A 24924-nucleotide genomic window follows, 5' to 3' on the forward strand; every position below is an offset into this window, starting at 1 on the left:
TGCTCACTGGGCAAAGAGGCACCTTTTCACCACGTGGCGATTCTCTTGATTGAGCAGGAGGAGAGTAACTGGCCTTCTCCACCCCCAGCACAGCATCCCTCCAGTGACTCTTGCTGATGTCTATCTTATGTTTCCTTTTAGATTGTGAGCCCTTCGGGGACAGGGAGCCATCTCATTTGTTTGTTGTTTCTCTGTGTAAGCCGCCCTGAGCCATTTTTGGAAGGGCGGTATAGAAATCGAATGAATGGATGAATGGATGGGGAGCAAAGGATTGCTGGGATCCAGGTCCGAGGTTTGCTCCTGCAAGGCTCCCTTTCCAGAAGGGGGCCAACCTTGAGTGGGGCCATTCAGCCCGTGAGGCCTCCGTGACCTCCAGGTCTGGTCAGCTTGGAGCTGCCTGGGGACCTGCTGCCCCTCCAGGCCTGGCCGCCACCCAGACGGGACCTGCCACCTCCCTGGACCTGGCCATGCTCTGCAGGCTGCTGCTCACACTCAGGACGGGGCCGGGCATGTGGTTCAAACATAACTTTAATTCTGCACAACGCCCCCCGTCTGGTGGCGGGTCTCAAGCCCAGCCGGCCTCTTCTCCCAGGCAGCCATCTTCCCCTCTTCCCCTCCTTCCTGCCTTCTTATCGGGTGCTGCTCAAGGTTTCGGGCTCTGAGTGGAGCAGGTCGCTCTGGGTCTCGTAGTGGCTCCGGTGCTCGTGGTGGCTGCCGTGGTGGCACCGGCACTCCCCGTGCTGGCTCCGGTGGCTCCGGTGGTGCTTGTCCTGGTGGTGGTGGTGGTGGTGGTGCTTGTGGCCCCGCCGGGCTTTGCCGTCAGCCAGGGAGGCTACTTGGAGGGCCTCGGCCACGGCCATGGCTTTCCGGGCCTGGGCGCAGTCGTACTCGGCCTCGGCAGCCTGCTGGTAGGCCAGGTTGGCGATTTTGGAGACGTAGGACAAGAGGTTGTCCTCCCGGGCCTGGGCTGCTTCGGCTGACTCCTGGGCTTCCTCCGCTTTCCGCTGGGCCTCCAGGGTTTCCTTCTTGGCCTCCGCTGCCTCGATCTTCGCATGGGCCACCTCTAGTTTCGCCTGGATGGTCTCCGTGAGGGCTTTCGTGGTTTCTTTCCTGGATTCGGGGTCCTTGTACTTCTGAAAAGAAGCAAGAGCACAAAACCCTTAGGAGAGGATGCCTTGGCAACTGGGGGCTTAGTTTCCAAGAGTGGGCCATCTCATGGCCAGCAGCAGCCCCCTTGCAGCAGGAGATGATGTGTCCCTTTCCTGAATCATGCAAGGGATCTCAATTTTGGCTCCCCAGATGTTGCTGGACTACAACTCCCATCATCCCCAGCCACAATGGCCTTTGGATGATGGGAGGTGCGATCCAGCCACATCTGGGGAGCCATGGTCCTTTCCTAATGCCACATGGTGTAATGAAGCCCAGGCGCTACATGCGAGACAAACGCCATTTCATATCCCTGCAAGACCCTGAAGGACGCCTTCATTCACAGCCTATTCCACAGGCCCTTCTCTGGTCCAGGGGCTTTCCATGGTATTTAGAGTTTAAGCAGTGGCCGGCAGCCCCTGGCCACAATGGGATCTTATCAGGCATACCTCTCCAGGGTCCTGGATCAGAACCTGTTTTTTTAAAAAAAAAAAATAAAATAAAATAAAAATAATAATAATATGGCTATGATTACCCCTGCCATATCCCTAAATGGTGCATCATCTTCAAAACCTCTGAAGTTTTCCTACCCTTGAGGAAGAGTGCAGGACTATAGGATTCCAGAACATTCCTCAAAGCGCGAGTGTGACTACCTTCCCTTGGCCACCACCCACAGAGGCTTTGTGCCCAACTGCTGGAGAGGGAGTTCCAGTGCATCGACCTTTCGCACCACCTCTCCTAATGACCACTAGGGGCATTGGGAGAGTAGAGGTAGTGAGTGAGGGTCCCCTCACCTGTCCCCGCTTTGCCTCTACTCTATGAGCCCTGCCTTGACTCCTTCTCTGTAGCGAGTCAGTTCTACTTCCTTTCTCCTTGGATTGCAGATGGGAGCATCTCTCTCTCCCCCCTCCTATAGTCACTCTGTAGCTCATAGTTAGGAGGGGTCTTTCCTATCTCAAATGTACTTAACCTAATAAATCTTATTTACTTTATGCTGCACTGCAATCTCGATGCTTGTTCTTGACTGCAACAATAAAGCTCTGCACTGCTTCATAACTGGAGCATGCAGCTTCCTCTTGGTGCTTTGCTAAACAACCACAAATTGTTTATCCAACAGGTGCATCTTCCGCCGCCACCTACCTCCACAAAGGACTGTGGAACAGATTCGTATGAATTCCCAGTTTGGAAAATTGCTCCCAGTTCAGAGGAGAATCCTAGGTTCCCCAGAAAGTATCACTTCAGTTCTCCTTTGTAGAGACAGCTTGTCCCTTATTTCCGAGCATTACTATGGTCACACTGCCTCTGGCCATCACCCCACTTCCAGGGACCTGCAGTGCCTCTTGGGTTCTAGTTACCTTTGGGAGGACAGTCACTGCAGAGTGATGGTGTGTGTAGAATTTGGTTTGTGTCCACAAACATACAGGTTGGGCATTGACTGGAGGGAGAAGATGGTGGATGGTTCTCACAATTCAGCAGCAGGTGACAGCAGAGAGGCCACGCCCTCCATCCCAAGCGAGAAGATGCTGTGAGATTCTATGCTCCTGGCTCTCTCCCCAGTCCTTCCTTGAGCAGGGATATGATTCAAGAATCTGAGGGGCCTACGGATCTCAGTGAAATCCTGTTGTGTGAGTTTGTGGGGAGGAGAGGGAGCAGAGTTGCCCCATTTGGTCCAACTCCAACCTTCACGTACTGATCCTGAGGCTGAGACAGAACCATGCACCCATCTATGCCAGGGGTTCTCAACCCTAACATCCCCAGATCTGAGCCCCTGGTGGCGCAGTGGTAAAACTGCCGCCCTGTAACCAGAAGGTTACAAGTTCGATCCTGACCAGGGGCTCAAGGTTGACTCAGCCTTCCATCCTTCCGAGGTCAGTAAAATGAGTGCCCAGAATGTTGGGGGCAATATGCTAAATCATTGTAAACCGCTTAGAGAGCTCCGGCTATAGAGCGGTATATAAATGTAAGTGCTATTGCTATTGCTATTGCTATTGTTGGACTTTGGCAATTGGGAGTTGTAGTCTGACATCATTTGGGAACCCAAGCCAGAGAACCCTTGCTCTATCCAGACCTCGGGAAGTGTGTGTGCAGATGCGGGGTGGTAGGGCGCAATCCCACTCTCCTCCTCTGCACATTCATCCCACACACATATTAGCCCCGTGTGTGAAGTGAACCCAGCTTAATTCTCTCCCACTCAGAGCAGAACCTGGAGAAATGGAGCAACGGATTTGGAAGCCCACCCAATCCAGAACACTCACCAGCTGCTCCCGCACTTCCTTCAGGAAGGCAATTTCCGTCAAGAGAGACCCAATTTCAGTCAGAAGTTTTTCTTTAGACCTAGAAGAGAGGGGCAGGAAGGAGAATTGCGAGAGGCAGGAGGGCAGCGTGGAGAGGGCAGTGCTCAAATCCCCATTAAGTTTCCAGGAGCTTTTACAAACATGGTTCTTCGCTCACATCCCCTCCGGAATGGAAGCTGCCAGTCCACATATCAGCTGGATTAACCCCGAAGTCCCTGCGAGCTTTCAGGGATCAGTACACACCCGACTCGGCTTTACCCAGAATTACTGCTGCGCATTCTAGCTTGGTTGGAATTATGTCCAGGGTAAGGAAAAAAATCCTCTATTTGCAGCAGCTTTGGGAGGTGGGGCTGAGTTTTCTGATATGCCCTGCTGCTTCTCCCACAATGTGTGGAGTGGCCATTGCCAGTAATTTGGCTTTTCCCCAAAACTCAACGAAGGGGAGTTTGACAGCTGTGTTGGGTATGGTCTGTGCTCAGTGATTTGCAATTGTGAGCGCTGGGGCCGGGGTGGCGGCGGTTGTGGCAGAGTGGTGAAATTCTGTGGAGGGAGTCCAGAAGGGGAGGGGGAGGGAGACATTCCTGAGTTAAACGCAAGCAGGAACTTCACATGTGCAGAATTGAGACTACAGGTCCGCTGTAACCTGAGCCCTTTGTGTCTGAGCTGATCCCCTGAGCCTGCATATTTTTCTTTATCACAAAGAGAAAGCAAAGATTTCTACTGTAAACCTTGGCCTCTTAAATGGTCATGGGTGGGGGTAGGAAGATGAGGTGATGAAGGCAGTCAGATTCGGCAGGTTCTTCGGTTAAGCGTTCTGTGGTTTGATCTGGCTGCTTGGCAAGCTGGTCTTCTGTAACGAACTGACAAACTAACAAACATAGAAAAAGGTCTCTTGCCTCCTCCCAGAGCAAGCTGTGGGAATGCACACAGGAAAAGGATCTGCAGGGATTGCGGAGAGGAGCTGACCCTATGTGAATGGTCCATTTAATCCCCCCAATTTAACATCTGTGAGTCTGCTGCAAAGCAGATTCACTCTTCAGATACCCCACAGCATGAAGCCGTGTATGAATAATGGGGGTCTTAGGCCAGGCCCTCCCCCCACTCAGCCTAAACTACGTCTTACAGTTGTTGGGAGAATGAAATGTGTAGGAAGCGGGGTGAGGAACAGTGTATGCCACCCTGAACTGCTGGCAAAAACGTGAACTAAAATGAAAGAAACATGAGGTGATTGTTATCCCTGAAGGACTCAGCCAGCCAGCCAGCCAGCCAGCATCAGCTGTGAAATTAATGTTCACCTAAGTTCATTACCAGATGAACAAACAATCCAGTTTGCATTCACTTGTTGAACACAGCCCCCTCTGAGTCTGGAGTGTGAAGGCCACTTGGCATGTTGTGAGTATTTCAGGGGTTCCCAACCAGTAGCACTGCAGATGTTGTTGAACTACAGCTACCATCATGCCCGGCTACAATGTATTGTGGTAGCAGCAGACTCACAGATGTTAAATTGGGGGGATTAAATGGATCATTCACATAGGGTCAGCTCCTCTCCGCAATCCCTGCAGATCCTTTTCCTGTGTGCATTCCCACAGCTTGCTCTGGGTTTTTTCTCCAACCAATCACATCCCCAGAGGAGGAGGCAAGAGACCTTTTTCTATGTTTGTTAGTTTGTCAGTTCGTTACAGAAGACCGGCTTGCCAAGCAGCTAGATCAAACCACAGAACGCTTAACCAAAGAACCTGCCGAATCTGACTGCCTTCATCACCTCATCTTCTCACCCCTACCCAAGACCATTTATGAGGCCAAGGTTTACAGTAGAAATCTTTGCTTTCTCTTTGTGATAAAGAAAAATATGCAGGCTCAGGGGATCAGCTCAGACACAAAGGGCTCAGGTTACAGCGGACCTGTAGTCTCAATTCTGCACATGTGAAGTTCCTGCTCGTGTATTTGAATGATGATTCTTGCTTTTCCTAGGGAAAGTGGCTTTGGGAGGGGTGATTTGCAGCAGGGAAATGGTGGTGGTGGAGAGGTCCTTAACCATTACCCCGACTGCCTCTTTTTAAAACATTCAAATTCTCCTCCCAGGCTACTTTACCCCCCTGCAAAACTCCAAACATCTGCTTGCACACAGCTCAATGGATGGGGGTGGTGGGAGTTGCAGAGATAACGCAGGAGGTGGAGAAAGGGTTGAGCACAGGAAAAGTACCACTTCTCGACTAGAAATAGTGCTGGGGTGTGTGAGTGTGTGTATGTACAGTATGTATGTATGGGGGGGGTGCCTGTGGGCTTCTCTGAGGCATCTGGTGGGCCACTGTGTGAAATAGGATGCTGGACTGGAGGGACTTTGAGCCTGATCCAGCAGGGCTGTTCTTGTGTTCTTATGTTTTGGCCCCCAGATGAGGGGTAGTATAGGGTATAGGGGTGTGCAATTCGGGATTTCGGGTGATTCGGCTCGGACCCGAACTGAATCACCCCTGTTCTGTTTTGTGCCCGAATCTGGGTCACCCGAATCACCCTTGATTCGGTTCGGATTCGGATTTAATCCGAATCCAAATCCGAATCGATTCGGGGGGGTAAAAAGGGGTCCAGGGGCAAAATTTTGGGGTGGGGTGGTAGTGCCCAATGGGTAGAGTCTACCACCCCAATTTCGGGGGGATTGGGCAAAATCCTGATTTTTGGTGAATTTTTAAAGTTTTAGTGACTTTGGGGCAGTTCAGGGGCATAGCATGGGATCTGGGCAAAAGGAGTGGGGTGGGGTGGTAGTGCCTAATGGGTGCAGGCTACCACACCAATTTCAGGGGGATTGGGCAAAGGGCTGATTTTTGGTAAATTTCTGAAAATTTCATGTCTTTGGGGCAGATTGGGGCATATTGGGGCAGAAAGTGGGGCCTGGGGCAGAATAGTGGGGTGGGGTGGTAGTGCCTCATGGGTGGAGGCTACCACCCCAATTTCAGGGGGTTTGGACAAAGGGCTGATTTTTTGAGAATTTTTGAAGTTTTAGTGACTTTGGGGCAGTTTGGGGGCAGAAAGTGGATCTGCCCCAAAATAGTGGGGGTGGGGTGGTAGTGCCTCATGGGTGGAGGCTACCACCCCCATTTCAGGGGGATTGGGCAGAGGGCTGATTTTTTGAGAATTTTTGAAGTTTGGGTGTCTTTGGGGCAGATTGGGGGCAGAAAGTGGATCTGCCCCAAAGAAGTGGGGTGGGCTGGTAGATAGTGCCTAATGGGTGGAGGCTACCACCCATCCCCAATTTAAGAGTGATTGGGCAGAGGGGTGAATTATGGTGAATTTATTTGTATGAGGTTTGTCTTCATAAGGTGAAGTGTGCTAAATTGATTACTTCCTCATATTATTCATAGTAAAGGAAAGTGTGAAAAAGTGAAAGTGGGGTCATGAGAGTTGTTTAATTGAAAAAAATCTCATTTGCTATGATAGAATGAGAATTCACACCTCAGAAAAAACTTCTGAGGTGTGAATTCTCATTCTATCATAGCAAATGAGATATTTTTCAATTAAACAACTCTCATGACCCCACTTTCACTTTTTCACACTTACTATGAATATGAGGAAGTAATCAATTTAGCACACTTCACCTTATGAAGACAAACCTCATAAAAATAAATTCACCAGAATTCCCCCCTCTGCCCAATCACTCTTAAATTGGGGATGGGTGGTAGCCTCCACCCATTAGGCACTATCTACCAGCCCACCCCACTCCTTTGGGGCAGATCCACTTTCTGCCCCCAATCTGCCCCAAAGACACCCAAACTTCAAAAATTCTCAAAAAATCAGCCCTCTGCCCAATCCCCCTGAAATGGGGGTGGTAGCCTCCACCCATGAGGCACTACCACCCCACCCCCACTATTTTGGGGCAGATCCACTTTCTGCCCCCAAACTGCCCCAAAGTCACTAAAACTTCAAAAATTCTCAAAAAATCAGCCCTTTGTCCAAACCCCCTGAAATTGGGGTGGTAGCCTCCACCCATGAGGCACTACCATCCCACCCCACTATTCTGCCCCAGGCCCCACTTTCTGCCCCAATATGCCCCAATCTGCCCCAAAGACATGAAATTTTCAGAAATTTACCAAAAATCAGCCCTTGGCTCAATCCCCCTGAAATTGGTGTGGTAGCCTGCACCCATTAGGCACTACCACCCCACCCCACTCCTTTTGCCCAGATCCCATGCTATGCCCCCGAACTGCCCCAAAGTCACTAAAACTTTAAAAATTCACCAAAAATCAACCGTGAACCGAATCACCCGAATTTTTCATGCCCGAAATTCGGGTGATTCGGCTCGTGCCCGAAAAATATCGGGGGACATTGGGGGTGATTCGGTTCAGCCCCGAATCACCCGAAATTGTTCATTTCGGGCACAGATCGTTCTGTGCCCGAAATTTTTTGCACATCCCTAATAGGGTATTGACAAAATCAAGCTGAAAATCTTACTTTCATCAGTGAGTTTGGGATGGTAATCAATTCAAGAGTCACACTGTAAAACATATGGGTCTTTCTAACTTGTGATTTTGCACTAACACTGTGATAGTGCAGGACTTGCCAGTCCAAATTGACTTTTGGCTCAATGTCTGCAAGATGGCAACCCGGCACAAAGGCAGCTTGTGCAGGAGGAAACCCAGACACTGCAGGCCAAACTTGGCCTTTGAAAGGCAGCTCCTGAGAAAGAAGAAGAACCCGGGTTTGGTCTTTTTGCTGCTGCAGCACTACAGTCTGGGGGCAGAGCTGCCTCTTTTGATGGCTTCTGATTGATTGGTGGTGGCTGGCGTGATGCGCAACGCTAACAGGGCCAAAAGACATCCGTGCTGCCATGGCTGGACACTTGAGCAGTGGTGCCGCTGTCCTGACTGGTGGTTGCACACACTGCGTGCGTCCCCAGGGTCCCCTCTTCCTCCACAATGGGAGAAACCATGGGGATGCCGCTTGCACAGCTGCCAGTTGGGCCAGGGGCGTCTCTGCTTCTGCATACACAGCAGCGCTGCAGCTGCTGCCAGTGTCTTCCGGCCCTGTTAGCGCTGCGCGTCATGTCAGCCAATATATTTATATACCCCACGTCTCCGGCACAGAGTACTACAGGGCAGCAGTTACAAGTTTAAAATGACTGAATAACAGATGCAATCCAATAAAACGAACGTGCTAATAAAAACAACAACAGAAGGATCAGAGGGTTTTAAAAAAACAAACTGTGCAGATGTGTCTATCTGAAACAACACTGTGTGTACTGTAATAATTCTTTAAAAGGATTGTCCATTCCTGATACTTCCACTAGGAGAAACTAAGATCTCAACAACTGGGACTAAGTTCTGATTGAGTTAGCAACATGAACATAGGGGTGGGGGAGACAAGATACTTATTTCCAAGTGTTTTGTAACTATCTGGGAGTCGAGAGCAACCACTTAATAGTTAGTAAAAAGTGTGGGCCAAACCAAAGGAAACTATTTTCTGCCTCTTTCTGGCAAAGACTGAGACAGTTCTGCCAAACTGTAATCCCAAGATATCATTCTGCCATGGAACATTACAAAAGTTCTCTGCAAGTCCTGATGTTCATATTCTCAAGTGTAAATAACCCCTTAAGCCCTCAGCTGCCTTTCTGTGACCTCAGAGCAGCTGAACTCACCCAATGGCAGTTGCGGGGTGTGTGTGTGTGTGTGTGTGTGTCTACCCAGCACTTTGAGGGTAAAGTCGCTGGCACTCGCCATGATGCAGGATCATTGGGAGAGGTGCCCAGAGTAAAATCTGGCCTAGTTTTGCTGGAGGAATTTCAGTTCTTGGTCCCTGAGGATGGGACAAGGTGTTTAGTTGAGTTCAGCCGACCATAAGCATGCTCAACCCTTGCCCTTCACGGCTTATTAAATCTAGTAAGGAGGGAATTTTTAGCTGGGCCCAGCAGGTTCGAAACGTCTCATTGAGAGAGGGAGTGGTCCCAGTTTCATTGAAGCAAGCTATGATTCGACCACTCCTGAAGAAACCCCGTCTGGACCTAGAGGATGTAAACTATAGGCCTGTGGCCAATATTCCCTTCCTGGGCAAGGTGCTTGAGCGTGTCGTGGCTAACTAGCTCCAGACATGCCTGGAGGAAACGGACCATCTAGATCCCTTTCGGTCAGGCTTCAGGCCCAGCTTTGGAGCAGAAACTGCTTTGGTTGCCCTATGGGATGACCTATGTAGAGAAAGAGAGACAGTAGAGTAGTGGTTAGAGTTCTGGACTAGGACCGGGGAGACCTGAGTTCAAATCCCCATTCAGCCATGAGACTAGCTGGGTGACTCTGGGCCAGTCACTTCTCTCTCAGCCTCACCTACTTCACAGGGTTGTTGTGAGGAGAAACGTAACTGTGAACACCACTCTGGGCTCCTTGGAGGAAAAGCGGAATATAAATGTTTAAAGAATCTCTTGGATCTCTCAATGGCTTTCGATACCATTGACCATGGTATCCTTTTGGATAGGTTGGCTGCGTTGAGTGTGGGAGGCACTGCTTGAAGGTGGTTTCACTCCTACCTCGGGGGCTGTTCCCAAAAAGTAGTGCTGGGGGACTACTGCTCAACCCTTTGGCAGTTATGCTGTGGGGTTCTGCAAGGTTCCATTCTTTCCCCTATGCTGTTTAACGTCTACATGAAGCCACTGGGAGAGGTCATCAGGAGAATTGGCTTGAGGTGTCATCAATATGCAGATGATACTCAGTTGTATCTCCCTTTTACATCAGACGCAGGTGAAGTAGTGACTGTCCTGAATTGGTGCTTGGATGCAGTAATGGCCTGGATGAAGGTGAATAAACCTCATCCAGGCTGGCCCTGGCTATGGGGTGGAGACTGCCTGGGCTGGCCTGGTGGATGATCTCCAACTGGGAACTGATAGAGGGAGTGTGACTCTGTTGGTCCTTTTGGATCTCTTGACAGTTTTCGATACTATTGACCAGAGTATCCTTCTGGAATGTCTGAGGGGATTGGGGGTGGGAGGCACTGCTTTGCAATGGTTCCATTCCTGCCACATGGGTAGAAACCAGATGGTGTCTCTTGGAAATTGCTGTTCTTCAAAAACTGAACTTTCCTATGGTGTTGCTCAGGGCTCCATATTGTCTCTGATGTTGTTTAACATCTACATGAAACCGCTGGGAGAGATCATCAAGGGATTTGGTTCAGGGTGTTATCAGTATCCTGATGACACCCAAATCTAATTCTCCATATCAAACTCATTGGGAGAGAGCATAACCTCCCTAAATGCCTGCCTGAAGGCAGTAATGGGCTGGAAGAGGGATAACAAACTGAGGGTGAATCCAGATAAGACATGTACTTATTGTGTTGGAATTCAGGAGATGATTTCAATCTGCCGGTCCTGGGTGGGGTGATGCTCCCCCAGAAGGGACAGGTACGCAGTCTGGGGGATGCTTCTGGATCTGAACCAGAAGGCAGTAGCCAGAGGTGCTTTTTATCAGCTTCGGCTGATATGCCAGCTGTGTCCATTTCATGAGATTAATGACCTCAAAATGGTGGTACATATGCTAGTACCCTCTAGGCTGGATTACTGCAATGTGCTCTATGTGGGGCTGCCTTTGTACGTAGTCCAGAAACTGCAGTTGGTCCAGAATGCAGCAGCCAGATTGGTCTCTGGGTCATCTAGGAGAGACCATATTACTCCTGTGTTGAAATAACTACACCGGCCGCCGATAGGTTTCCAGGCAAAATACAAGGTGCTGGTTATTACCTATAAAGCCCTAAACAGCTTAGGCCCTGGGTATTTAAGAGAATGTCTTCTTCACCATAAGCCCCACTGCCTGTTTAGATCATCTGGAGAGGTTTGCCTGTGGCTGCCGCCAACTTATATAGCGGCTACTTGGGAACAGGCCTTCTCCGTTGCTGCCCCTGGACCTTGGAATGTGCTCCCTGTTGAAATAAGAGCCTCCCCATCTCTGGCAACTTTTAAAAAGGCACTGAAGACACATTTATTTACCCAGGCATTTAATTAGATCTATGGTTTTAAAATTTTAATGTTGGTTTTAAATTATTTTAATGTTTAAATGATTTTAATTGTTTAATTGGTTTAGTTTGGATTTTAATTGCCAATTGATTTTAATTGTCCTTATTTTGTTGTAAACCTCCCTGAGCCATTTTTAGAAAGGCGGTATATAAATCAAATAAATCAATAAGCTGTGACTCAATCCAGACAAGACAGAAGTACTGCTGGTCAGTGGTTCCTCAGCCCGGGTGAATGATGTTCAGCATCATTCACATCAGCCTGTTCTAGATGGGGTTGCATTCCCCTCGAAGGACCAAGTTAGCAGAGCCAGCCAAACGGCGGCCTGGGTTCGGCCCCACTCGGTGGCCCCCTCCAGATACGCCCTTGTGCATGATGTCACGCACACAAGGGCATGTCTCGGGCTCTAGAGGAAGCCCATGTCAGACACAAAGGAAGAAGCTCATGTCACATGCAAAGAGGGCGTGGCCTGGGCTGCCAAGAGCCCATGTGAGCTCTCAGCTTGTCATTTCAGGCAGCGCCGTCTGCCTGATAGGACATTTCCCCCTTTCTCTCCCTCTCTGGAGGGAGAGAAAGGGAAAAAAACATCCTATCGGGCAGCTAGCGCTGCCTGAAATAACCAACAGAGAGTTTGCCTGGGCTCTTGGAAGCCCAGGCATGGGACGGGGGGAGTTCAGTCTGGGCTTCGGCAGCCCTTTTCATTGGTGGCCCGGGTTCTTTGAACCCGTTTGCACAATGGTGGCTGCGTCCCTGGGGGGTTCTCATTGATCCAGCACTGTCACTAGATGCTCAAGTGGCCTCTGTGGCTTGGAGCGCCTTTTATCAGCTTTGCCTGACCATACCTGGGCAGAGATAGCTTGGCCACAATTACTCATGCTCTGCAAACCTCTCACTTGGATTACTGCAATGCATTGTACATGGGGATGTCTTTGAAAATGGTCTGGAAATTGCAGCTGGTACAAAATAGGGCTTCAAGATTATTATCTGGGTCTGGACATTTTGATCATATTATGCCAGGGCTTCATCAGCTGCACTGGCTGCCAGTCTGTTTCTGGGCCCAATTCAAAGTGCTAGTTTCAACCTTTAAAGCCCTAAATGGCTTGGGACTGGGTTATCTGAGAGAGTGCCTTGCCCCATATATCCCTACCCCTACCTTAAGATCTTTTTCAGAGGCCTTCCTCTGGGTGTCCCTGCCAAATGAGGTCAGGCAACTGGCCACCAGGGTGAGGGCCTTTTTGGTGGTTGCACCCCATTCATGGAATAGCCTCCCCAGTGAGGTTTGCTTGATTTCATCATGTTGTTCTTTTAGATGCCAAGTAAAGACCCTTTTGTTCACTCAGGACTTTTAAATTTTGATTTTTAAATTTGATTTCTAACTGATTTTAAAAGAGTTTTTAAATTGTTTTGTACAGTATTTTATATTTTCTTTTTACTTTTTTTTTGGTGTGCTATGATTTAATGTGTTTTTATTGTAGGTTTTAATCCTCTATTGTGAGCTGCCCAGAGAACAATTTGTTATGGGGTGGCTAACAAATAAAGTTGTTTATTATGGTTGTTGTTTTTATTATAATTTTGTGTCTCCACTGCCCACATGTCCACTGTGAGAGCAGACCGTATTAGCCACTGGCAGCAGGAATGGTGAGGCAGGCAGAAAGGAAGAGGGGAGGCGGAGCGGGAGGAGACCTCGTGCATTGTCAGAGTTCCATGGGTCACGTCGCCCACGGGCCCTTTGCTAGTTCTCTCTATTTGCCCGGGGGTGGGGTGGGGGGGAAATTCCCGGGGCCATCTGGGGATCACACTTTTGTCGCCAGTCAATCCCAGTCTGCCAAAACTAGGGCCATTCTCTGAAACAAGAGAATCCCTCTCCTAGTGGATTTAGCGAGGGAGGTGTCACAGGACAAGGAAGTGTCCTGCTCTGGCCCTTGAGTTTTCATGTGGACTTCAGAGTTCCTAGACTGTATATATTCCGAGGTTAATCTTTCCAAAGGTTGTTGGCAGAGCAAACCAACAAGCCCCATGGGAAGCGACTCGTTCCATCACGCGGCGGAGGGCCACTTACTCAGGCAACTTAAAACAACAAGAGTGGATATTTTCCTTTATCAGACATGGCGGGTCTGCTGTTCTCACTGACCTCCTGCAGTCTTCCACATCATTTTCTTTTTCTGGAAAAGAAATGGCACATCCATCAGCTCTCGGGCTTCTGCTCCCCTTTTCCCTGCCTGCAACTTTCATTGCCTTTGCAGAGTATTCCTCCTCAGAGAAGAAGATGCAGAAGAAGAGGACTGGATCCACTCCGACTTTCAGCTAAGTGCACTACGACTAGCTTGTGGTCAGTGCTATGATTATTATTACTGCTATGGCGGAGTAGTGTTCCATCTGTTAATTGTCCCTTCTATACAAACAGAAGTCCAAATAAGAACCATGAGTTGGGGTGAATTCCAGGATCATCCAGTCCAACAGAAAGTGGAACATTTATTTGCAGGCAGAGTGAGAAATAATATTAAGGCAGCCCCTTTTGAGTTTACTGCGGTCAAAAACATTTAGATAACCACGTGTTTGATTCCCATGATGATGATGATGATGATGAAGGATATTGGCGCCTTCTGAATACTGACTGACATCCTGGCTAAATTATTCTCTCAGAAGTCCTGTTGAAATTAAGTGGTCCTTTAGAGTAACTTCTTTGGACTACTGAATAACTTAGGACGTCAGCCACAGTTTTGCTTTATGGAACAATGAAAAGAGACAGAAACCTGTACCTTTGTTCTGCTGTTTCAGGAAAAGTACCTGCAAGAGAAAGCCAGTTCTGTGAGACTCAACCAGAGATGAGCCGACAACTCCTGTCATCCTAGCATGCAGCAGAAAAGCACAGCGGTGACCCCTTTGACAAAGCATTATACCCTTTCAAGACTCTTGAGGGCTTCTGAACCAACTATGGGCAGTGAACCTCCCGAACTAAACTTGGCAGTCTCCCCAAAATATAAGAATATAGCTTTGTTTTCAGAACCCAGTTCTGAAATTCAGACCCTTTGAGGCTCCCATTGGTATCCCTGTGAGCGGAATGAGGTCCAAAGCAATCCCAATCACTCTCATCAACCTCCCCAACACCCCATAAGCCCCTAAATCTTCTCTCATTCCCACTCCCCCCCCCCCCTTCCACATTCAGAGTCTGGCCACAGCAACAAGTACCGCAGCCACAGGAGGAGGTCTCTCTGTGAGGCCTTGCTCTCTGGCACCTGGGCTGATAAAACTGCTGTATCCCAGGAACCAGGGGCCCTGGGAAACACAATTTTGCCAGGGCACCCGAGTCCTTAGTGTGGATGTTGGGCACCCTGGAAACTCTCCACTACCACCAGTGGCGTATTGGGGGGAAACGGCGCCCAGGGCAAGCTCTGGTCCTGAAATGGCGCCCCCCCGGCCCCCACATACCTGCGGCGGCAGCGACGATTTGGTGGCGGGCGGCGGCAGGTCGCCCGCCGAGTGTGGCAGTGGCTGGTCACTGGTGGCTGGCAGCGATGGGCTGTAGCGCAGCCCGATCATATGGGGGTGGAAAGGAGGGCTTCCTCACGCCCAGAAAACAAGGAACCGCAAGGGATCTCTCTCCCATATATACCCCGCGCATTGAGAAAGGAGAGGCATCCTCAGTGCTTGCCTGCAGCCAATGGAGCCCGAGGCTCCCATGCAGAAGACACCCACCAAGGCAAGACAGGGCCAGGCCACCCGACTGGAAACCCACCCACCCCCCAACTCCGCACTACTGCGGGGTGGGAGGCAGAGCCAAGGGTCCGCGTCTCGCCACCTGCTCGCTCTCCACTGTGCAGCCTACCCTCTCTTCTAATCCACAGCGCTGGAACCTGGCCACAGGAATGTCCTTTCTGCTCCCTCCCTCCCTGCCTGGGCCGGTGCATTGCAGCCTTGCCATACTTGCCCTCCTCCGCTCAGGCCTGGTACCGCCTCCTGCTGCTGGTGTTCAGTCCCCGAAGAAGTTGGCGCGGGGCACCTTAAGCCATAGGGAAAGCTGGCTGCAAGACTGCAGGTCGGTTGCCGCACGATCGCCCCCCAGTTGATCCCTGCAGGCGGCGGCGGATCGCCCACCGAGGATTGCAGGCAGAGTGACGCCGAGCCTGCCTTCTGGCCTGGCGTCGCTTCCCAACTGCGCAGGCGCGCCTGCGCAGTTCATTCTGTGAACTGCGCAGGCGCGCCTGCACAGTTGGGAAGCAACACCGGGCCAGAAGGCAGGCTCGGCGTCGCTCTGCCTGCACTCCTCGGTGGGCGATCTGCCGCTGCTCAGGCCACGCTACAGCCCATCGCTGCCAGCCACCACTCACTGCCGCACTCGGCGGGCGATCCGCCGCCCACCACCGCCAAATCGCCGCTGCACGCCCACCGCCACACTCGGCAGGCGATCCGGGGGGAAGGGGGGAGCCACTTTTTGGCGCCCCCCACGTGACCTGCCGGGGTGGTGCCCGGGGCACGTGCCCCCCTATCGTTATGCCCCTGACTACCACTCGCCGAGGCTCCAAAGCAACAGAAAACATTCCTGAGTCGGAGCATTATGTAAGTATGTTGAGTCTAGAGGAAGTGTCAGATTAAGTATACCCAGCAGTGATTCTTTCTGGTTGGATCACTGAAGTGAGGGAGATTTTTCACAACAGATGGGATTTCATGAAAAGCACCTCTGTGCCTGGAACCCATGCATGACCTATTTCTTAGATTAGAGCCACTATGTAAACCCTTCCTTGTTGCATCATGGTGCTGTCTGACAGTCATAAAGTTGATGACCAACTTGAGGAGAATTTCCTGAAAGGGGATGTATTCGTACCTATATTGGAGAAGTTTGATCCAATCAGCCTCTTGCTTGCTCACCTATGGCAACTAAGCTGCTCACCATGCGGACTGCCCAAATATGTGGAGCTGGAGAGTCTGCCTGCCAGACAACACCGTCCTGGTGCCTCTGGTGTGGAAACCCTCCATGAGAGTGTATGGGTCAGGTGGTGCTGAGTGCTTCCCATGCACTGCATTGTGCTGGTCATAGACTGTAATAAACCTTGAACTGAACTGAACATGTGCTACATTCATGTGCTACATTCATGTGGAACCAACAGCACATGCACATTTCAACCACTGGCTTCCGTGTGGCAGCTGCAATCAACTAAGGTGGTCAAAAAGTCTAGAATCCTGGGCCTAGTATCTCTGAACGTGTGCCAAATGCCTCTCCAACTTAGTGGGAAAGGGCTGGGACAGAGAATTTATTATTATTACTATTTCTTGTTTACACAGTCAGACAGGTGTTATTGACTGGTTTGTTTTATCCAGACACTGAGTCCTTCCCAAGGACCTAGGATGGCTGAATTTTATTATCAATATTGTTATTATTATAGATATTGTCGCAAAATACAGGCTGTTCCCAGTAAAGATGTTTTTTGTAGTTGGCTGATGGTGATTTCTGTGACCCCTATGGTGTTGAGGTGCTCTTCAAGTTGTTTTGGAATTGCACCTAGGGTGCCAATTACTACTGGGATTATTTTGGTCTTCTTCTGCCACAGCCTTTCAGTTTCAATTTGTAGATCTTTGTATTTGGTGATTTTTTCTATTTCTTTTTCTTCTATTCTGCTATCACCTGGTATTGCTATGTCGATTATTTTAACTTGTTTTTCTTTCTTCTCCACTACCGTTATATCTGGTGTATTGTGTGGCAGATGCTTGTCTGTTTGTAGTCAGAAGTCCATTATTTATTATTATTATTATTTCTTGTTTACACAGTCAGACAGGTGTTATTGACTGGTTTGTTTTATCCAGACTGTTCCCAGTAAAGCTGCTTTTTGTAATTGGCTGATGGTGATTTCTGTGGCCCCTATGGTGTTGAGGTGCTCTTCAAGGTCTTTTGGAACTGCACCCAGGGCGCCAATTACCACTGGGATTATTTTGGTCTTCTTCTGCCACAGCCTTTCAATTTCAATTTGTAGATCTTTGTATTTGGTGATTTTTTTTCTGTTTCTTTTTCTTCTATTCTGCTATCCCCTGGTATTGCTATGTCGATTATTTTGACTTGTTTTTCTTTCTTCTCGACTACAGTTATATCTGGTGTATTGTGTGGCAGATGTTTGTCTGTTTGTAGTCGGAAGTCCCATAATATTTTTACTTCAACTTTTCAATTTTATGGTCCCACCAACTTTTGGCTACAGGTAGCTTGTATTTTTTGCAGATGTTCCAGTGTATCATCCCTGCTACCTTGTCATGCCTTTGTTTGTAGTCAGTCTGTGCGATCTTCTTACAACAGCTGATCAGGTGGTCCACTGTTTCATCTGCTTCTTTACAAAGGCGGCACTTGCTGTTTGTTGTGGATTTTTCTACTTTTGCTCTTATTGCATTTGTTCTTAGTGCCTGTTCTTGTGCAGCCAGTATTAAACCCTCTGTTTCTTTCTTCAAGTTGCCATTCTTAAGCCATTGCCAGGTCTTGGTGATGTCTGATTTTCCACTTATATTGTGCAAATATTGACCATGCAGGGGCTTATTTCTCCATTTTTCTGCTCGGTTCTTGACTTGTTCTTTCTTGTAGGCCTGTTTTGTTTCATTGGTGTTGAATAGTTTCGCGTTCTTGACCATTTATTTATTTATTTATTTTTGCATTTATATACCGCCTTTCATTAAAAAGATAACCCCAAGGCGGTTATTTGAAGACCATTTGAAGTGCATCTTCTTCACTGTCCCTTATATATTCTTCAAGACCTCTTTTCTCCTCCTCTACTGTTTGATGGACTTGCAGCATTCCTCTTCCACCTGAGCTGCGAGGGAGGTATAGCCTATCAACATCACTGCGGGGGTGCAGAGCATGATTGATGGTCATGATTTTCCTGGTCTTACGATCTAGCGTTTCTAGCTCTGCCTAGGTCCAGTCTATTATTCCTGCAGTGTATCTAGTAACAGGTATAGCCCAGGTGTTTATGGCGTGTATGGTGTTCCTGCCATTGAGTTTGGACTTGAGGATTTTTCTAACTCTCCTGATGTATTCACTTCCAATTTTTCTTTTAACTTTAGTGTGTGCAATGTTATCAGCCTGGAGAATGCCCAAGTATTTGTAATGTTCTTTCTCTTCCAGGTTCTTGATCTTGCTTCTATTGGGCAGTTCTATTCCTTCTGTTTTTCTTATTTTCCCTCTGTTCATTATTAATGCAGCACACTTGTCTAGTCCAAACTCCATTGCTATATCGCTACTGTATATACGGACAGTGTTTAGCAGTGATTCGATTTCTGACTGGGACTTTCCATACAACTTCAGATCGTCCATGTACAGCAGATGGTTGATTTTACTTGATGTTTTAGATGTTTGGTATCCCAGGCCTGTTTTGTTTAGTATTTGTGAAAGTGGGTTCATGGTGATTACAAACAATAGAGGGGATAGCGAGTCCCCTTGGAAAATGCCTCTTCTAATGCTAACCTGTCCAAGTGTCTCGCCATTGATTGTTAACTGTGTACTCCACATGCTCATTGCTTTTTTAAATACATATCTGAATGTTTTTGCTGACACCAGTTGTTTCTAAACATTTTAGTATCCATGTGTGAGGCAATGAATCGAAGGCTTTCTTCTAGTCAATCCATGCAACACTTAGATTGGTTTTTCTTCTCTTGCAGTTTTCTAAAATCATTTTGTCAATCAGCAGCTGGTCTTTTGTGCCTCTGGTGTTCGGGCAATTTCCTTTCTGTTCAACTGGAAGCTGTTGGTTAGTTAATAAGTGTTGCATCACTTCATCTGCTATTATTCCAGTTAATAATTTGAACATGGTTGGCAGGCAGGTTATCGGTCTATAATTACTTGGAACTGCACCTTTTGCTGGGTCTTTCATGATGAGATGAGTTTTCCCAGTTGTTAGCCATTGTTCAATATCACCGCCTTTCATATCACCGCCTTTCATTATCACCGCCTTTCTATTATTATTATTATTATTATTATTATTATTACAACATCTTTATTACAGTCATAGAACACAGGAGCATAGAAAGCTGCCATATACTGAGTCAGACCATAGGTCCATCGTGCTCAGTATTGCTTACACAGACTGGCAGCAGCTTCTCCAAGGTTGCAGGCAGGCATCTCTCTCAGCCCTCACTTGGAGATGCCGGGGAAGGAACTTTGAACTTAGATGCTCTTCCCAAGGCAGCTCCATCCCCTAAGAAGGCGAATATCTGACAGTGCTCACACTTCTAGTCTCCCTTTCATATGAAACCAGGGCAGATCCTGCTTAGCTAAGGGGACAAGCCATGCTTGCTACCACAAGACCAGTTTTCTTCCTGTCTATGACCAGTAACCAAAAAGATACAGATGATGATGATGATTACATCATCAACATGTATGGAACGTTGGAGAGCATCAGGCAAAAAGGAAATTGCACAATCTTTAGGAGGGTAAGAGAAACCTGGAGACTAGCTTTAAACCAAAGGTCTCCAACAGTGTCCCTCCTGCAGATGGTGGCTTGCAACTCCCATCCCCACTGGCCACTGTGACTAGTTCAACAACAGCTGGAGGATCACCGTTTGAGGTCCCTGCTTACTGACTAGAAGCCCAGCAAGGTGGAACTTACAGCAGTTTTCAGCTGTTGGTTTTCTACCAGCACCTTCTTCAGCTGAAAGACAAGAAAGGAAACAAAGCACGGCAGGTTAGGTCTCTGGAGGCTTTTCTGTTTCTTTCCACTTGTTCTTTGTGCTCCTTTAGGGCTCTGTGATGCTCCATCAGCCGGACAGGCCTGGGGGGCTGGCGGGAGAGTCAGAACTGCTGCTAGGGTTGCTGGCAATTTAAGAAGCCCTTCACTAGCTATGTAATATCTCACTCACCTTTGCAAGAAAACCTGTTTACAACAGGTGTGTAAATATACCTGTTTAATCAGGCTTTTAATCTGTAGTTTTACAGTTTTGAGTTTTTATGTATAGTTTACATTAACATAATTAAATCTTTTTTAAAAAAATAAATAAATTATCATTTGTGTTCTAAATTGTAAACCACCCGGAGATTTTTATATGGGGCGATATGGAAATGTGCGATAGATAGATAGATAGACCTGTGACAGTTACAAGCCCACCATCCTATTCATAGTTAGGGTGTGCAAAACTTGTTTTGTTTTGTTCTTCAATTCAATTCATTTGTGTTATTCAGAGCTCCATTTGTTTGCTTATTAATCCTACCTGCTCTCTTTGTTTTGTAACAGAGGCAGTTTTCATTACCCTGTGAGCTGCTGCTGCTGCTCCTCCTCCTCCTCCAATCATTCCCTGTTTCCCCAAAGGGCTGCCACTTGGCCCCTCCACCCTCCTGCTCCATCCCCTGCCTCTGCCACCTGAAGAGACAGGGCATGGGACAAGGCGGAAGAGCAGAGGCTGCTGCCAGGTAGAGGGAGGCAGGTGTAGCGCATGTGCAGAGCATGCTCCGTAAGGGCAGGGTCTCCCCATCCCGCCTCAGGAGTCAGGGGGGCTTAGGCCAAGCCTAGATGGGCCAATGGGGAAAGGATGGAAGCCTTCTGTGCTCATAGGACTGCCTCCTGAAATGGTTCAGAGGGATCATAAAGGAAAATGTTGCTCACCATGCTCTCCATTTTGGATGCCCTTTCCCTGGAAAAAAGAATTCCAACAGTTAAAAGAGCAGGTTAGAAAAGCGCAGGCCCAGCGCTGCTGCACCCCGTTCTCTCATCCCTTTCTTGAACTCTGATGCCTGGGAATTTTTGCTGGGCAACGTCCTGGAATGCAGCACTGCTGTACTGATGCTTCACTGGTCAGGATGTCAGCCACTGTTTTTTTCTGTTGTTGTTGTTGTTGTTATTACATTTATATCCCGCTCTGCCTCCAAGGAACCCAGAGCAGTGTACTACATACTTGAGTTTCTCTTTCACAACAATCCTGTGAAGTAGGTGAGGCTGAGGGAGAAGTGACTGGCCCAGAGTCACCCAGCAAGTCTCATGGCTGAATGGGGAGTTGAACTCGGGTCTCCCCGGTCCTAGTCCAGCATTCTAACCACTACACCATACTGGCTCTCATTATTATTAATGATGATATTAATGATCATATCATTAATAATGGCTCACATGTTGCACACAATGTTGCATTATTCCCAATGGCTCACATGCGCTGCGGAAATGCAGTTGCACAACCTGGAGTAGTAGCAGACGAGCCCTGTTCTACTATACCGCGGGTGTTGCTTTAGATGCCCACAGCAGATTGGGAGATTCAGAACTGCACGATGGATGTGAGTCTCTACGTCCATCATGCCCGTCAGCATCCTAAGCGGTGCATGTCATAAAATAAACCATCTGACACCCCACCCCCAGGTCCTCACTATTGTCTATTTGTTGTTTTAAATTGTGTACACTGCCTAGAGGAACACATATCAGGTGGTATATAAATATGAGAAACCAACCAACAAAGAACAGTTTGAGCAGATTGATAGGGGTGAAAAATGTAAGAATGGATTTGCCTAAACATGGAACTTACACACCATCAACTGTCCATATTTCTGAAGCTTAAGGTTCACCCTGTTCTCAAAACTTCAGCTGCGTTCCCATGACCAGGATGATCATGGTTAAAGACTTAACTGTGATCACTCTGCGAGACCTGCTGCAGTAATAAACACATTTAACCAACATTGCTAACCAGGATCAGAGTTTGGTTATCTATGCCATTTAAATGCTGGTTAACTGCAGTGGTTTCACTGGGATTGCCTGGATATTCCAGATTCACACAACACACTCTGTGGGAGCATTTGCATTTGCGTCCCACTGATTGCAGTTAACTCTTTAACTGTGATCATTCTGGTCATGAGAATACGGCCTTAGTAACAATAAAACACAATCACAGACAAAGGTGTTCTACTGGGGTGTGGGTGGGGGATCAGGCAATATGGAAGTGCTCGGTGCTCTCTGTATCTTCATTGCTGCACAATTTTCAAGGTCCTTTAAGATTCAAGTTTAAAAATTCTCATTCCAAAAGATCTGCTTATCTGATTGCTTCATTTTGAGTCCATCTTTATCCTTACCAAATTACTTGATACGGCCTTGGAAAGCTGGGCACAGCTAGGCATTAGAAATGCCATAGCAGTCTCCCAGCACAACAAGAAGGGTCCTCCTAAACACTTTGGGGAACGCATTCATGGAGATGAACAGCCTGTTGCAAGCCTCAAAATTCACGTTCTCTATCGTGACTGGAACATGAGCCCCTGCAGTGTCTACAGAACTGATGTATTTCTCAGGGTGATTTTGAATGGCTTCGTGTTGCGTAGCTGTTCCTATCTCTAATGTTTTTCATGCATTCATCCTACAATGGTCACTTTCTTTTCAGCATTATTGTAGTGTTTCTTTCTCTTTAAATGTGTGACTTTGTACTGCAACTTCCTAATAAAATAATAAAAACCACTGGAGATTGAGGGTGTTTCTGTTGAAGGCTCATATCCACCGCCAGGATGCCATTCGCTAGAGCAAGGGCTCCCAAATGTGGCCCCCAGCTGTGGCTGGACTACAGTTCCCATCATCCATTCCCCAACCAGAATGGCCTTCAGGAGTTTTAGTCCAACACCTTCTGGGGAGCCAAGGTTGGAAAACTTGCTCTAGATGGGCAGCAACGGAACTGTGGCAGATGCCCCTGGATCGATGAGTTGCACTTCCAATGGTTTCCGATTTATTATCAAAAAGTGGAAACAGTACTCTAAGGGAAGGTGCGTCTTGAAGAGGAAAGAGTCTGGAGGAAGAAGCCCTCCAGCTCCAGAGTCCCTCCATCTGAGGAAGGGAATCTTTGGATGCACCTGATGGCTCCTCTCTTCTGCCTACTGCAGGGCACGTACCTCTCCGAGTTCTTTTCACTTCCGCTAGAACTTTCTTGCTCTTTGCTTAAATAGTCCATCTCTGTTTTTGACCTCCTCTCCATCCTCTATGGAAAACAAAAAGACATTGATAATAAGAGAGAGTCCACAGTGCATCAGCTCTCTGGGTAAGGGCTGTTTAATTCCATGTTGCCACTGATCCCAGCTGACAGTGGAGGAATTTGTACCTGTCGAAACAGGTGCCTTGCAGGGTAGGATTAAAAAGGTAAAGTGTTCCGGCACCCACAGAGCCCTGTGGTTGTCTTTGGTAGAATACAGGAGGGGTTGACCATGGCCTCCTCCCGCACAGTGTGAGATGATGCCTTTCAGCATCTTTCTATATTGCTGCTGCCTGATATAGGTGAAATGCTCTCCCAGCTAGCAGGCAGTTACTGAGAGCTAAATAAACATTGGTTTGATTTGTTTCTTCAAAACTAATCAACTTCTGAGAAACAAGGTGTCTCAGCAGGAACACAGTGCATTTCTCTTTTTGCCTCACTGCCTAGAACTCACCTCAAAGCAAAAACAGCTTAAAATACCAGTAGTCATAACTCATGGGGCATTGAGCTAGCACCCTGTCTGACCCAAATGAAACATATATTTTTTCTATTTGTGGATTGTATTGGCAACCCCAGCATAGCATCCCTCCAGTGGCTGTTGCTGGTGTCCATCTTATATTTCTTTTTTCTTTTTTTAATATTGTGAGTCCTTTGGGGACAGGGAGCCCTATTCATTCATTCATTCATTCCCCTATCTACCTACCTATCTAGTTATTGATTGATTGGCTGCTTTGGAGACCTTTGTGGAAAAGCGGTATATAAATATTTGTTGCAAGTAGTAGTAGTAGTAGTAGTAGTAGTAATTTTTCAATTGACAATACAATAAAACAATGATAAACCAACCAAATCCCTCCTATGAATCATCTACCATTCTCTATCCTATTTTAACCCTATGCCCAGTAGACAATTTGAGAAAAGGATTGGGGAGAGGAGGAGAAAGGAGGTGGCGTTCTTGGGATCCGACATGTTGGTTACCATAAATGCCTCCTGCTCATGCAGACAACTTGGATGGCTTTAAGAAGGATTTCAATAAATTCATGGAGGACAGGTCTATCAATGTGGCTACTAGTCTGCTGGCTATAGGCCACCACCAGCCTCAGAGGTAAGATGCCTCTGAATCCCAATTGCAGGGGAGTAACAGCAGGAGAAAACAGCATGCCCAGCACCTCTTGCCTGTGGGTTTCCCTGAGGCATCTGGCAGGCCACTGTGTGAAACAGGATGCAGGACTAGATGGGCCTCCTTGGGCCTGATCCAACAGGGCTGTTCTCATGTGCTTATGTTCTTATGAATCTTGTTACCACTTGCTGAGCTCTGCTAGAGCCTCTTGCACTGTCCTCTTCAACCCATTGTTTAGCTAGCAGCTCCTTTTCCCCTTCCTGGAAGTGGGTTTCTTGCACCATAGCAACAGAAACATTGTTGTCTCTTCAGCATCTGGATCCGATTGCGTTCCTTGGACAGGCTGAGTCCTTTGACATCAATTCATTAAAGACCATTATGCGGACATTTGTGTTAACAGGTTGGAGCTTTATACTCTCTGTGGTAGTTTGTAGTAGGACATGTGTAATAAATCATGAGGCAGCCTACCACATCGAGGATGGAAACTAGGGATGGAC

General features: G+C 47.9%; 1 protein-coding gene across 5 annotated transcripts in view; it reads right to left on the bottom strand.

The window, feature by feature from the left end:
* Nucleotides 1-510: 510 nt before the first annotated feature.
* Nucleotides 511-24924, bottom strand: part of LOC128324787 (ERC protein 2-like) — a 36569-nt gene continuing 12155 nt past the window's right edge. For 4 of the 5 annotated variants that reach the window (XM_053249818.1, XM_053249827.1, XM_053249809.1 and 1 more), the window contains exons 2-8: nucleotides 23234-23319; nucleotides 20988-21015; nucleotides 19998-20039; nucleotides 14178-14205; nucleotides 13478-13580; nucleotides 3402-3480; nucleotides 511-1133 (exon numbers count right to left, since the gene is read on the bottom strand). In XM_053249818.1, coding sequence (XP_053105793.1) covers nucleotides 630-1133; nucleotides 3402-3480; nucleotides 13478-13580; nucleotides 14178-14205; nucleotides 19998-20039; nucleotides 20988-21015; nucleotides 23234-23316 — 867 coding nt within the window. In that variant the 5' untranslated portion in view covers nucleotides 23317-23319 and the 3' untranslated portion in view covers nucleotides 511-629. The remainder of the gene's footprint in view (nucleotides 1134-3401; nucleotides 3481-13477; nucleotides 13581-14177; nucleotides 14206-19997; nucleotides 20040-20987; nucleotides 21016-23233; nucleotides 23320-24924) is intronic. The other variant, XM_053249803.1, reaches the window with a different exon arrangement.

Source organism: Hemicordylus capensis, chromosome 1 (genome assembly GCF_027244095.1).
Source record: "Hemicordylus capensis ecotype Gifberg chromosome 1, rHemCap1.1.pri, whole genome shotgun sequence".
NCBI lineage: Eukaryota > Metazoa > Chordata > Lepidosauria > Squamata > Cordylidae > Hemicordylus > Hemicordylus capensis.